Raw genomic sequence first — 12,600 nt, forward strand, 5'->3', positions numbered from 1 at the left:
TGATAGCTACTTTGGACTGTCTTTAGACTTTGAATAAGCACACGAAAATTCCAACTGCAAGGTCCTAAATTGAAACGAGCGATAATGGTCCCGAATTAAAGAACGTCTCAGAATGCCACACATGCAAAGCATAACCAGCGACAAGCAACGAGTGGCAGACAGAGTGTGATGTCACTTATAGGCCACCAGAGACTTCCGAGTTTTGAGAGTCACACCGTTACAAATTCCATATGATGCATCATTCCACAAAATGGTTTGTTTTCTCCATCATCAAGTTATTCAATAGGCTAAGCATAGGCTATAGCAGTGGTCCCCAAACTTTTTCTTCCGAGGGCCAGCTCACTATGCCTGGCTCCAAGAGAGGGCCAGAGACTCAGAGTAGTTCTTTATCAGTAACCATTAATAGCTTAGTGCTGTGAACAACAGCAGTCTACCTTAGTTGAATATTTTATTACATTTAATCATAGGCTATTGCGATTTAATACCATTGTTAGCTGTGTTTATATTGTCATCATGCCATATCAGTGTAACATTAAATAATACTAATAAAAAAACGTTTGCATTCCCAAAAGTATTAGCAGGTAGTCCCAAAAGTATATTTTATTAAAAAATGTGTGAACTCTGAATTCTGTGTCTTTGCATACACAGCTCAAGTTGTGAATATCCTACAAATAATTTAAAGTTCTCAAACTATGAGAATTTTATGAAGTGCTGAAGTGGTCTGAAATGACCACCATTCTAACTTTCAGTCACCTGATGAGAACTTTGTGAACTCTTTGTATGAACATTTGAACGAGTGAATAAAAAATAGAAATAATTATCCCAGAAAGTCCCAGAAATATAAGAATAGCATGTTTGAACGGGCACTGCACTAGTTAAATAAATGCAGTCTATTTGGAGCCATAGTTAAGATGTCATGGCAGTGCCATGGCAACTAGGCCTATACTTAATATTGTTTTTAGCAAGTGGGCCCATTCCAAAAAGTCAAGGCAGATTTCAAGGAGGAAAATTATTTTATTCATGGTTTTAATATGAGGAAACAAAGTTAAACAATGATTCAGCTATTGTGGAGAATACCTTACAAAAATCTTTCCGGTAGTTCTGGACAGACTAATTAAATGGTGGGGGGGGTTGGATGGAAGTTCCATGGGCGAAAATAAGGTGTGTTTATAGAAAAGTGTCAATTGGTGGATGGAACTGCTTCAGCTGTGCATTTTGGCTCTATTACACAACAGTGCTGCTGTAATACTTTATACCTTTAAAACTTTACAAAAATATAAACATTTGCCTATATGTTTCATCTTTTGGTACACAAAATTGATTAGATATACAAGAATTGGAACCCCGCTACAAGCCCTTACAAACACTGCACACTGCAACACCCTGAACTTCAGAGCATCATGACTCCTCCCATGACTACACAATGTGAAGGGAAAAAAAGGGTCACTGACAAAGCTCAAACATATTTAGCATATCTACCAAACCTCTCACTTGAAGGGTAAAAACATTTTGCAGTCAATACTTGCACTTTTTTTAAGACTGCAGAATAAGTCTCCAGTCATCACCAAGCAAAACTTCAATATGGACATAAAATAGTGATAATGGTACAGAATGGAATGTATTGTCAAAAGTAGTATCTTTTCAACAGTGTTGTCTGAAAAAGATCATAGCAGTGCTGCTTCTTCTGCAAGCTACTAAAACCAAACCCTCCTGTTCCATATCCAGTGGATCCACCACTTCAGTCACTGACTTCACTGACTGAAAATGAGCTCACGTAGGTAAGACTGGGTGAGGCTGCGGAGCTCTTCTAGAGCATAATCTTCAGGCATAGGCAGCCGGCCAATGTGAGGCGCAAGGCAGCACAATGGGATGAGAGGGAGGTCTGATGTAGCATCTCCCTCTTGTTGCAAAGTCAGGACTGCACGGAGGATGTTGGCCAAACGTTTTGCCATTTCTGAGGAGATGACCAAAGTTTGTGAGATGCACCATACACACTTAAAGAGCCTGATAATGCTTATTGTTTTTCATCACCACAAATGTGACATAGTGCCATGCCCAGCACCAAGTTACATAGTTCAGTCACTAAAATGCCAACTGATCCTCACCTGACTGAGCAAGTCTATCCTTAGCTGAAATGCATGGGAGCAGCTCAATTCTGCTGCAAAGGGATGTCACCTCAGTGTAGAGTCTTTCCAGCTCATAGCCTGGACCATCCATCTGCACACACAATAATAAAGCATTTGTAATTAAAGGCCGCCTAAAGAGTTTTTTTACCCTTAACATTTCCAAAATCATTTCGATGGCACATACAGCACTACTGCCGCTCTGAGCAGGTCTTATCGTTTGTAAAACAACCATAGGAAGTTTGGCGTTGGAGTAGGAACACTGCCGCTGATTATTGTACATCATGCACCTTGAGACCAAAGCAAATTCCTTGTATGTGGAAACATACTTGGCAATAAAACCTGATTCTGATTTATTCATTTCTAAAGATCTTAATGCTTTGGAAAATAGTGAAATTTGATTACAAGTTTATTTAATTATTATTTCATAAATTAGAAGATATAAAGTTGCCACTTCAATTTTAGAATATTTACACCAAGTCCGTACTCAAACATGTGTAAAGGTGCTCTTTACATTATCTATCTACGAGTGTGCATAAATTCTGTTGTACAAGAAAACATTGGTGAATGCCATCTTTGTGAAAACTGCGTAAGTGGGTTTCTTCATAAGAACAGTTGGTGAATAAGGCCCAACGTAATAAACATATAGAAGCCAGTAGTATGAAAGTCTATTGAGACTCCTCCAGATAAACATCATAATGAAACGATGAGTGACTTTTTTTTATACCTGCTGGATGGATTGCAGTGTTTGGATGACATGGATGTAGTCCAGAAACACTCTACCAGAAACATCCCAGTCCTGTATCTGTGCATGGCGCTCTGGCACAGCAAGTCCCTCTAGGATATGCAGTAGGTAGTCGTGGTTGTCATTTATGATGCAGTCTACAACACACAACAAAACAAAAAGACCGATCAGAATGCCTGTTGTGCGACAAAAGAAGCACTGTTTAAACTTTCAGTAATGCGTGCATGACATTTTTTCCACATTGTATTTTTATTTGTTAAACTAATTTGGTAAAAACACTGGCCCATGTTTTGGTCATGTTTAAGTGTTAAGTGAAATCTCACAACACAACAATAGCATAATAATCTTACTGAGGGCTGGTATTGACATTGTAAGGCCTGCCAAATTAAAGAAGGGTAAACAGGGTAATTTGGAGATTGGACAGTAATTATTATGACCGCCGCTAGCGAAGTGGTCATATAGGGATTGTCAAAGTCCCCCAAATACAATGTAGCCTACAGGTGTACCTTTCATCAGTCCAGTTGCAATGGATGGACTGCCCTACTTGTGATTGTTTAAATATTTTAAAGGTTTTATAACAATGCTACAAATTTTTTGGTAAGTGCTACAAATCTATTCACCTTTGCAGCGCCAGTAGGCTACTTTGTGTACAGCCCGTAAACACACATTCTGAACAAGCATACACAAAAGTTTCACGAGTGGGGGATGGAGTAGAAGATGGAGACAAATTCATTAATATGATTTATTTTCGTGGAATGGATGTACAGGACTGAGCGGCGGTCATATTTTGTACCGCTATGCGGTACATCTAGTTTAAATAATCTAACACCCCCTTTATGCAAAGGTGTCAGATGGGGTAGTTTCCATGCACTAGGAAATATAACCACCACAATAAAAGATTAAATATATGCACTATATGCTTTGTGATAATAGGAGCAGACAATTTAAGGAAAAAAGGATCTAAATTATCTTCTCCAGCAGCACTCCTACTGTCATGTAGTGTAATGCCTCAAACACTTCATTTTGAGAGAAAGGTTGAAAAGTATAATGTACAGAATTGACAACTATCTGAGGAGTCCCTTTAAACTCTATGAAAAAAATGCCCAGCTTCAACAAAATGTCTCTTGAAAGCAAGGGTAATCCTATTCTGTTCAGATATGAAACAGTCATCATATTTGATATGGGTGGGCATAGCATTAGTGGTTGTGTTTTTGTTTGAGTTTACCGCTTTCCAAAATTGTGCAGGGCTTGAGCTGGAGTTTGCTATGAAGTCTAAGTAATAATTAGATTGAGCTTTCCGCACAGATGATTCATTTATTTCTAAATGTTTTAAAAGCTAACCAGTGTGATGGGTTTCCAGTCTTCCTAGCTAGTGATCAGGCTCCGTTTCTTTCTTTAAATATAGCTGATAATTCAAGTAACCAGGAGTTACTCTTATAATATTGCATGTTTATCAATGACTGAAAGGAAAGTTTTTGTAAAGAAATCCAGTGCCATTTTTGCCATTTCAATATCTGTGATTCAGAAGTATAATGTAAGTTGCTATGAAAAAGATCAGATAAAAAGTCTTGGTCACTAAAATGTTTTAGGTTTCTCTGTGATATTTGCTCATGTTTATCTTTGTATTTCTTATGCATTCAAAAGGGCAATGATCACAAATAGCTAATTCAAAGACATCATTTTGTCAGCCCTATTGGAAAAGATGAGCTTTTTTGTGGGTTCTGTTATTAGCTGAGATAAATTAAGATACTACTAACTACTATCCTTGCATCTCAATGATCACATTACATTTTGAGGACATTACTAGTTTCTCAGCAGTGGCGGAATTTTACTTGCTCCGGTTAGTAGTACCGCGCTGAAAAGTAAACAGAAGTGCACTCCAATCGGGACACCTAGTAGTAGCCTAGCTTATAAGCCTACTACCAACAACAGGGAACAAAGTATAACTATTGCAATGTGATGCAAGGGTAGTTTTATTTCTAACATATTTCTATCAACACAGACATTTACATTGATAGTCTGGCGTTATAATTTATTTGCCTTGGGTGTACTGTGGAGTGGGTAAGACTGTTTTTAGTGGCAGGCTAACACATACCGTAGACTTAGCACCTGCAAACTCTGCAACTAGGACTGGATGAAACGTGTTGAAAACGGTCTCCACTGATAAATATCACACTTACTAACTTGGAAATAAGGTCCTATGTCCAAAATCCTGAACCACCCGTTTAATATGTAATTTAATTTTTGTTAGTTAAAGCAACACCAAAGAACTTTCCTCTGTCGCACGCACGCTATTTGTTTATCCAGCACCAGCTTTGCAAATAACGATGTCCACAGACAAGGTAGAATATTTTGCATGACGAAAAGTACGATGTATTGCGACATCAGATGCAAGTCAAATTTGTAGTTTCCTTCCATCGAACTACAGATCCGCTACCCGATTTGGCAAACCTACATAGATTGCGGTTATAGCCGATAGAGGGCCGCGAAGCGAATGCAGAATTGCCGTTCACCCTGTTACGAGTTGATGAACCACTGAAACAATTTTGGAAACATTATTTTAAGGTATAAAAAAACTCTTTGGTGTTGCTTTAAGGTCTTAACATGTCTTAAAATGTCTGGAATTGTATGAAGTCTTAATCTAAATTGAGTCTGGTATCAGCTAAGCTATCAATTACCTGCTGCTAAGTGATGAATGACCAAGCGGTGGCATTGGCTCCAGCTCCTGGCATGATAGAGGTGCAATGCTTCTTGATGCTTGTCTGAATCATGGCGTGCACGGATGGCCTTAGCCTCATGAATCCAGTGAACAGGGATCTTCAGCCCCTTTGTCAGAAAAGACTCCTTTTCTGCAGAATCCTCAGTCTCCAGTAGTGAGCAGTAAGAGCACAACATCTCACGAACAGCTCGCTCACGCTGCCTGAAAGGACATCAGCAGCACACATGACAAGTGTTTAAATTATATCCAGAGTGCACATTTTATGACTGTCTCCAGTTGTCATGCGAGAGGTAAACTAAACAGAAGTCGGTTTTCCACTGCATGGGATCTGCTCAACTTGCCTCTACTCGCTTATTTTGTTTTTTCAAAAGCAAAAACTGGTACCTAGCACTATTTTTGGCATCACCACCATTGAGGTTTTGAGTGAGCTAAGGCGATAAGGCCAAAAGGTAAAAAGTATTGCAAGTTACTGATTGATCCCTATTCTCATTTCCATGTTTTGAACAAGCCGATCATTTTTAAAAATAACTCAGCCATACTGTGCTAGGACAAGCACTTAATGTTAACAATTTTCGTTACGTTATTATTCACAACATTATGTTGTTAACATTATTCACAACATATCACAGTTCATTAATTACATTTGAAAATGGAATAACGTAATATGCATAATTACGGAATAACATAATTACTCTGAAATGGAAAACGTTCTGCAGTTAAAAGATAAGCATTCTATATCCTTATGAATTAACAAACTGTGTCAATGGCAATTTAAATCCATAAGAAACTACCACATACCAGAAATGGGCTCTTTGCACGAAAGGCTCTCAAGGCAGCCGCTTTTTTTCCGGTGGAGCGTTAACTGTGTTGTAATGGCATCTTCTGTTATATTCTGCTCCTAACATCTTCACTCAGACACTGAATATCTTGTTTGCCCAATAATAACAATTTTAACTCACATAAATCCTTCTTTATCGTTAACATGCTGTTACTAGGTGCAACACCCAACCAGGTCCGTGTAAACACTAATTACATTAACAATAGCGGCAGGTTCATACACACCTGGCTCCACTGGAAACAAATGAGTAGTATGTGCAAAGAGCCCATTAGAAACAAAATCCCCTTGATTTCCCACGTTGCTGATATTGTTAAGATTGTTATTACTGTGTGTCCTGCGTTAATGATGCCATGGTAGTTTCCTTCTGCTTCGCTATGGCACCCAGCTACATTAAAGAGGGTGGTACTTTCCACCTCGTACCTAACCCGAGTAGAGTCGAGGCGAGTTCAGCAAGTACCGTTCAGTGGAAAAACGACTAAATAGGGGTTCCCTAAGGAATACTTTTCCTTAAGAACTTTGGCACAGATAATCTTAATACCAACAAAAGGTAATATTCAATTTTTCTTTTTCAAAACCATTTCCCTGTGATGGTCAATAAAGATGTGCTGGTGCACAGGGAGGCCTTGATGCTCCAAAATTCTTCTCGCCAAACAACTTCAATACAATACAAAACAAAAGGCAAAGGCAAAACTGCTCTTACATCGAGTTGGGTATATGCAACAACACAAAGATGGACAACTCCCAGTGGCCAGCACTCTCCAGTTGGGCAGCATAGCTTGAGTGGAGCCGGGCCTGGCACTCAGGTGAAAGATGGGTGTAGTTTAATGCTTGTAGGACATTCCACAAATGCCAGCAAAGTCGGTAGTCAAGTTGCTGGATTGTTACTGTGCTGGGATCCAATAGCTGCTGCAGGTTATGGTGTCTACAGACAAATGTATAGATCAAGCGGTCAACATTTTCAACAGTAATTTCAGGGACTAAACATTTCATGTTTTTAATTTGTACAGCACAGTCCAACAAAGTATGGATGATATTGTTATAATTTCACTTTATAAACAAGGGAGCTGTCAAGGAATCAGAGAAAAAGAATTGTTGCTCAACCCATCCCACCCAAACTTGAGATAAACAGACCAGTAAAAGGTTGGACATACCTTCTTATTCAAAGGTTTTTCTTTATTTTGACTTCTCATTACATTGTAAAACAAAGATCAAAATTATGAAATAATATGTATATGGAGTTAAGTAGTAACCAGAAAAATGTAAAAAAAAAAAAAAGTTTTAGCTTTAGTCAAAGTAACAGTAATTTTTCCAGGCTTTTCCAGACTACTTCCATGCTTTCTGGCTTTGCCCTTATATTAAAATATTTTGGTTGGAAGTCATGAGATCCTTTACCTCAATATTCATTTATGTCCAAAGAGGAGAGAAGAGATCCGAGGCACTCTGATATATTAATAAAAGTTCTTTATTTTACTTTGGACCTGCCGGCGCGTTTGGGTCGCTTCCGACCTTCTTCAGGGCTTAATTAACATTTGATGACACAGGTGCACTTAAAAAGGTAGAGCTCAGTCATGTGATATGATCACATGACTACCAACATATAACAGTTACATACATTCATTTATGTCCTTTCAATGTATTGCTTTGTGATATGTCCAGACTAGACATGTGTAAGCCAGCCAGTCAATCATTCATCCTTATTAATTACTCTAATTATTGCAAAAAATTAGGGCTGTCAAACGATAACGTTTTTTAATCTGATTAATCACTGAATTTCTATAGTTAAGCGCGATTAATTATTTTATCACATGATTAAAATTATATTATTTTACATATAAACATTCCAAAAGTCTATATTAACATTGTAAAGCCATTTTTACCAGTGTATCCTGACTGGTAATCAAATGAAAGCAAAGAAAGTTACTTAATGAACTTAACTTTAATACATGGATGTGCAGCGGGCCTGAGGCAACACATTGTATTCATCAAAAATATAGCAGATATAAACTGAAATAAATGCTATAGCAGAAGTGCATGTACAAAATAAAGGGCATAACAAACAAAAAATAAGGAACTTTTCATAGGGGCGCCCGGGGGGGCCCGAAAATTGCAAGGGGGGTGTGACAGCTCACTCATAAAATTAAATAATATTTCTGTGGGGCGCACATGGACCTCGCAGTAGCAAAATGTAAGGGGCATGATCAGTCTATATTTTTTCGAACAATAACAGACGGCACTCTTCAGCTTGGGCAAAAACTAAAATGCATCATTTGAATTCTCAAAGACTGCGCTGTCAAAAACTAAAACAGACATCCACAGACCGGACATTTAGGTTATTGGATTTGCGTCATAGGCTGCAGATAGTTTCATTTGCAAATGCATTCTTTGCAGTTAATAGCAGCCTCTTCACATTCCTCCTTATTTCAGATTTAAAATGTGCAAGAGTGCAGTAGGCTACAACAGTCAGGCTACAATTTAAACATACATTTTTATCACTATTTTCCTCTTGTTTCTGTCTCACAAACTCCACTACAGTAAAGGCGCATTATCGTTCGTTCCGTCTTCTTCGCCTATCGCGCAAAAGCCTCATTTCACATTTTGTACATAGCCACAACACCAATAGCTTACATAGCCTTGGCACAGACACAAGGGCGCCTGCAGGAATAAATGTTCCCCCCTCCCCGCAATGAAATGTTGAAAGGGTTGCAGTATTAATTTTTGTCCGTTTCCCAATTGCAAATAAGTGCATTGGTCAGCTAATAATGTAGCCTACAAAGTAGCCTACTTTATTTACTCCTAACTACAGACTATATTAATTTGGATAACTTTATACGTACAGCCCTAAAAGGCGCCGTTTATCGCCTTGAAGTCTTGAGTTAGTAAATAAGCAAGTTGGTGCGTGTGTCATTGTCTCCTGCACAAACAAAATGTGTGCGTTCCAAGTAGCCTAGTGCATAATTCTGCATCATAAAGTTGTACAAATGCATTTGTTTCTTTTACAGAAAAATATAAATAGCCTACTGTCATGCACTTTATGGGCTACATAGTTGGGAAGTTATGGTAGGCCAACTTGGAATGAATATACACACGGGAAATTCTTTCTCTACTCGTAGCGGAGTAGCCTGATGGCATGCACAATGCGTACGGCCATACACCTGAAGTTGAAATAAAAAAGCACAAGTCTAACTCCAGAAAAAAAGGCAGATTTCACTTTCCCAAAAAGAAACCTCCACTAATACAGTATGACGACTTGAGTTATTTCCACTACTTAGCTATGTTTACATCGGAATTGACATCCTCGGTGATCCATTTGTCTGCAGCGCAAGATAATTACAGGAACAGCTTAGTGATAACGGGTTGAAGCACCGCAAAAGCCTGTGCTGCACCGAAATAAGTTTTATTGCGCATCCGAGAATTTGGGGATATGCGAGAATATTGAGAACCCCTGGCCTAGTCCATTAATTATGTTCAGTTCACGTGTAACAGTGTAGGAGTGCTTAGCCTGTAGATTATAGTTTATAAGTGCTTCGGTGATATTTTAATTCCATGTCGACTGAGCCGACACCGGCGCTGACATGAGTGCACGGTCACTTGCCACGCACGTCAGTGCTAAATTTTTTAACTGGCAAACACTGGAGGAACAATGGATTTTATGGAGCTGTGTCGACAAAATAGAACTGAATCGTAATTTACACAGCGGCGGCGGCAAAGTGCGATGATGATGTGCGGAGACATTGAGAATGGAATGTAATGTAATTGAAATGTCGAAAGTATAGTGCGCCACACTCATGACGATGCCGGCGTCCACAGCGCTTTAAAGTGCCATTCAGCCGACCGGGAGTTCAAAACTGCATTGGAGTATTATCTCCATGACTACAGGAGGAGGAGGAGGGCTAGGCAGAAGCCTAGTAGGAAGTGTCTGTGGCAGTTTGAGGACAAGAAACAGTGCCTCAAAGGGTCAGAATAGTAGGAAAAAGGGGTGTGAATCTCTCATGTAAAAGACAATATGATTCACATCTAGATAGAGTTATATCTGATTGTTTTCAAGGAGCTGTAGTCTATTGTTGAGGTAAGACAATACCGAAATAAAATAAAACAGTGCTTAAGACACTGTTGGCCTTTTCTCATAGCCTAGGCTACAAGAATAAAATAGGCCTACATATCATTGAACTCTCTGGGCTTATTTTGTTCCAACGGTAGACCTAATATGCAAAAACCAGAAACTCAGTGCCACAAGTCTGAGTGAATATGAACGAAATAATAATAATAATAATAATTTGTTCTCGTTTTAGCAGCAAGGGCCAAATTATTCTTTAACATTAAGGAAATCAGACTTCAGACTATCAGAATTCAGACTTCAGACATACATACTTCAGACTATCGTTTTCGCGCTGGATTTTGAAAAACAAGAGTAAAAACTGTCAAACGACAGAGTGTGAGTTGTCACGTGTTTAAGTTGCAGTAGATGTATGGGTAATGAGGTCCTTTGACAACTTTTGGCAATGAATGTAGCCCAAAACGAACTGCATTACCCACAAATCCGTGCCATGTGTAGTTTCAAAACCGCAAGTGGGATGAACGCGCCGCTTGCAACATAAATGAGAGTCTGAGCGAGCAGAGAAGGTTGTGAACCGATTCGTAACAAGTAAATCGATATAACGACCGGTTCATTTCAGTTTTATTCGATCACGGGGCTTCGCGTTATCGATGTAGCTGTATCGTTACCGTTAAAAGCGGATACCCGATGCATTATCGGTTAATCTTTACACCCCTAGTAGCAGCCAAAGAGGATTGTTGATAACAGAACAAGTGACTGTGTAAAATAAAACAAATAATTTTGTGCCACTCGATTAATGAGAATAAAAAAAAAATAAAGCGTTATGCTTGGTCCTTAATCGCATCACAATTAATGCGTTGACGCTCACAGCCCTACTAAACATGTGTATTCAAATATATTGGATATACCCCTACCACCCCCCCCCCCCACTACCACAGCTGTGGATAGTGTGGCATGCTCACGCATTATGTCTTCTCCTTGCAAACTAGGCCTATAGCCCAACCATTTACGTCAACATTTACGTAACAACTTGCCAGATATGCCTTCATATCTTTGGGCTTCATTCAGCATTTTGTTCTTCCACTGGAAATTACTCTTCTACATTTGCTGCCTGCTGAATCCTTTCTGTTTGTATCGTTTAGAAAACGTTTGATGTCTTGAGTTAATGCATTAAACATTGTTTGGTGGTTAGAAGAGTAAATATCAATTAGAAACCTAAATATATTTATAATTATTAAGATCCCCGGAACTATGCTTCTACTAGCATTCTACCACAGGTCGTGAGGTGTAGTTGTAACTACACAACTTTACGATAGTGGTGGCGAACGTTCGTTGCTACTATGGTTTTGGGAAACACTAACGTAGTGTAACGATGCATTGGACTATGTAAGTTCCACCACCATAGTTCAAACTATCGTTTGGGAAACACTTTTGTCGTACTTACAGTGGGTCCCGGTTAAAAATTGACACTTCATTCACGATCAAGGTGATTCACGCAGCTGGGTGAAATGTAAGTACAACTGCAGCCGCTTGGGGGCAGCATAGTCCGCTGTGGCGTTCTGCTGTCGAACCGGACGGAGCGTTCAACAGCAAGGGCTGTGATTGGCCAAGTTTTCAGTGCGTTTCTCTGTGTTTTTAGCAGCCCCTGCAACATGCTAGTCCACTGTAGCCTATAAGCTTTGTACATACTGTAATGTTAAACATAGTTTTGGATTCAGTGGCAAGATTTCTTGATTGCACAGTGCCTGTCTCTCAGTAATGTTTTAAAATGAGAGCTTAGTCAGATGGCAGTAGGCTACTTTGTCGGCAGTCATGAGAAGTTCGCTTGCTAACAGAACATAAATATGCTGCCCAGAAACCTTGTGAATAGTTCTGATTTTTTTACTACACTAACTAGGTTGAAATATAGCCTTTGCCTACAGCATCTCCTTAACAGTAATGTTAACAAAATGACAGCATTCATATGACAAAGGAAAACGAATTCGGTCACTCAAGACTGTGCCACAGCAACCAGTGTAGGCTACAGTCCTGCCCAATAGGCCTACTTCGAAGCAGATGGCGTTGTCTGGCCGGTCAGTGGGTTAATGCACGCATTTCCAGTACAGGTCTGCAACTTTCAGG

General features: G+C 39.2%; 1 protein-coding gene across 2 annotated transcripts in view; it reads right to left on the bottom strand.

Moving 5' to 3' along the window:
• Nucleotides 1-994: 994 nt before the first annotated feature.
• Nucleotides 995-12,600, bottom strand: part of nup98 (nucleoporin 98 and 96 precursor) — a 101,783-nt gene continuing 90,177 nt past the window's right edge. For both annotated transcript variants that reach the window (XM_048229241.1, XM_048229240.1), the window contains 5 exons: nucleotides 7,126-7,347; nucleotides 5,547-5,788; nucleotides 2,851-3,005; nucleotides 2,106-2,217; nucleotides 995-1,954 (listed from right to left, as the gene is read on the bottom strand). In XM_048229241.1, coding sequence (XP_048085198.1) covers nucleotides 1,752-1,954; nucleotides 2,106-2,217; nucleotides 2,851-3,005; nucleotides 5,547-5,788; nucleotides 7,126-7,347 — 934 coding nt within the window. In that variant the 3' untranslated portion in view covers nucleotides 995-1,751. The remainder of the gene's footprint in view (nucleotides 1,955-2,105; nucleotides 2,218-2,850; nucleotides 3,006-5,546; nucleotides 5,789-7,125; nucleotides 7,348-12,600) is intronic.

The sequence above is a fragment of the Alosa alosa genome, chromosome 20 (assembly GCF_017589495.1).
Source record: "Alosa alosa isolate M-15738 ecotype Scorff River chromosome 20, AALO_Geno_1.1, whole genome shotgun sequence".
Classification (NCBI taxonomy): Eukaryota; Metazoa; Chordata; class Actinopteri; order Clupeiformes; family Clupeidae; genus Alosa; species Alosa alosa.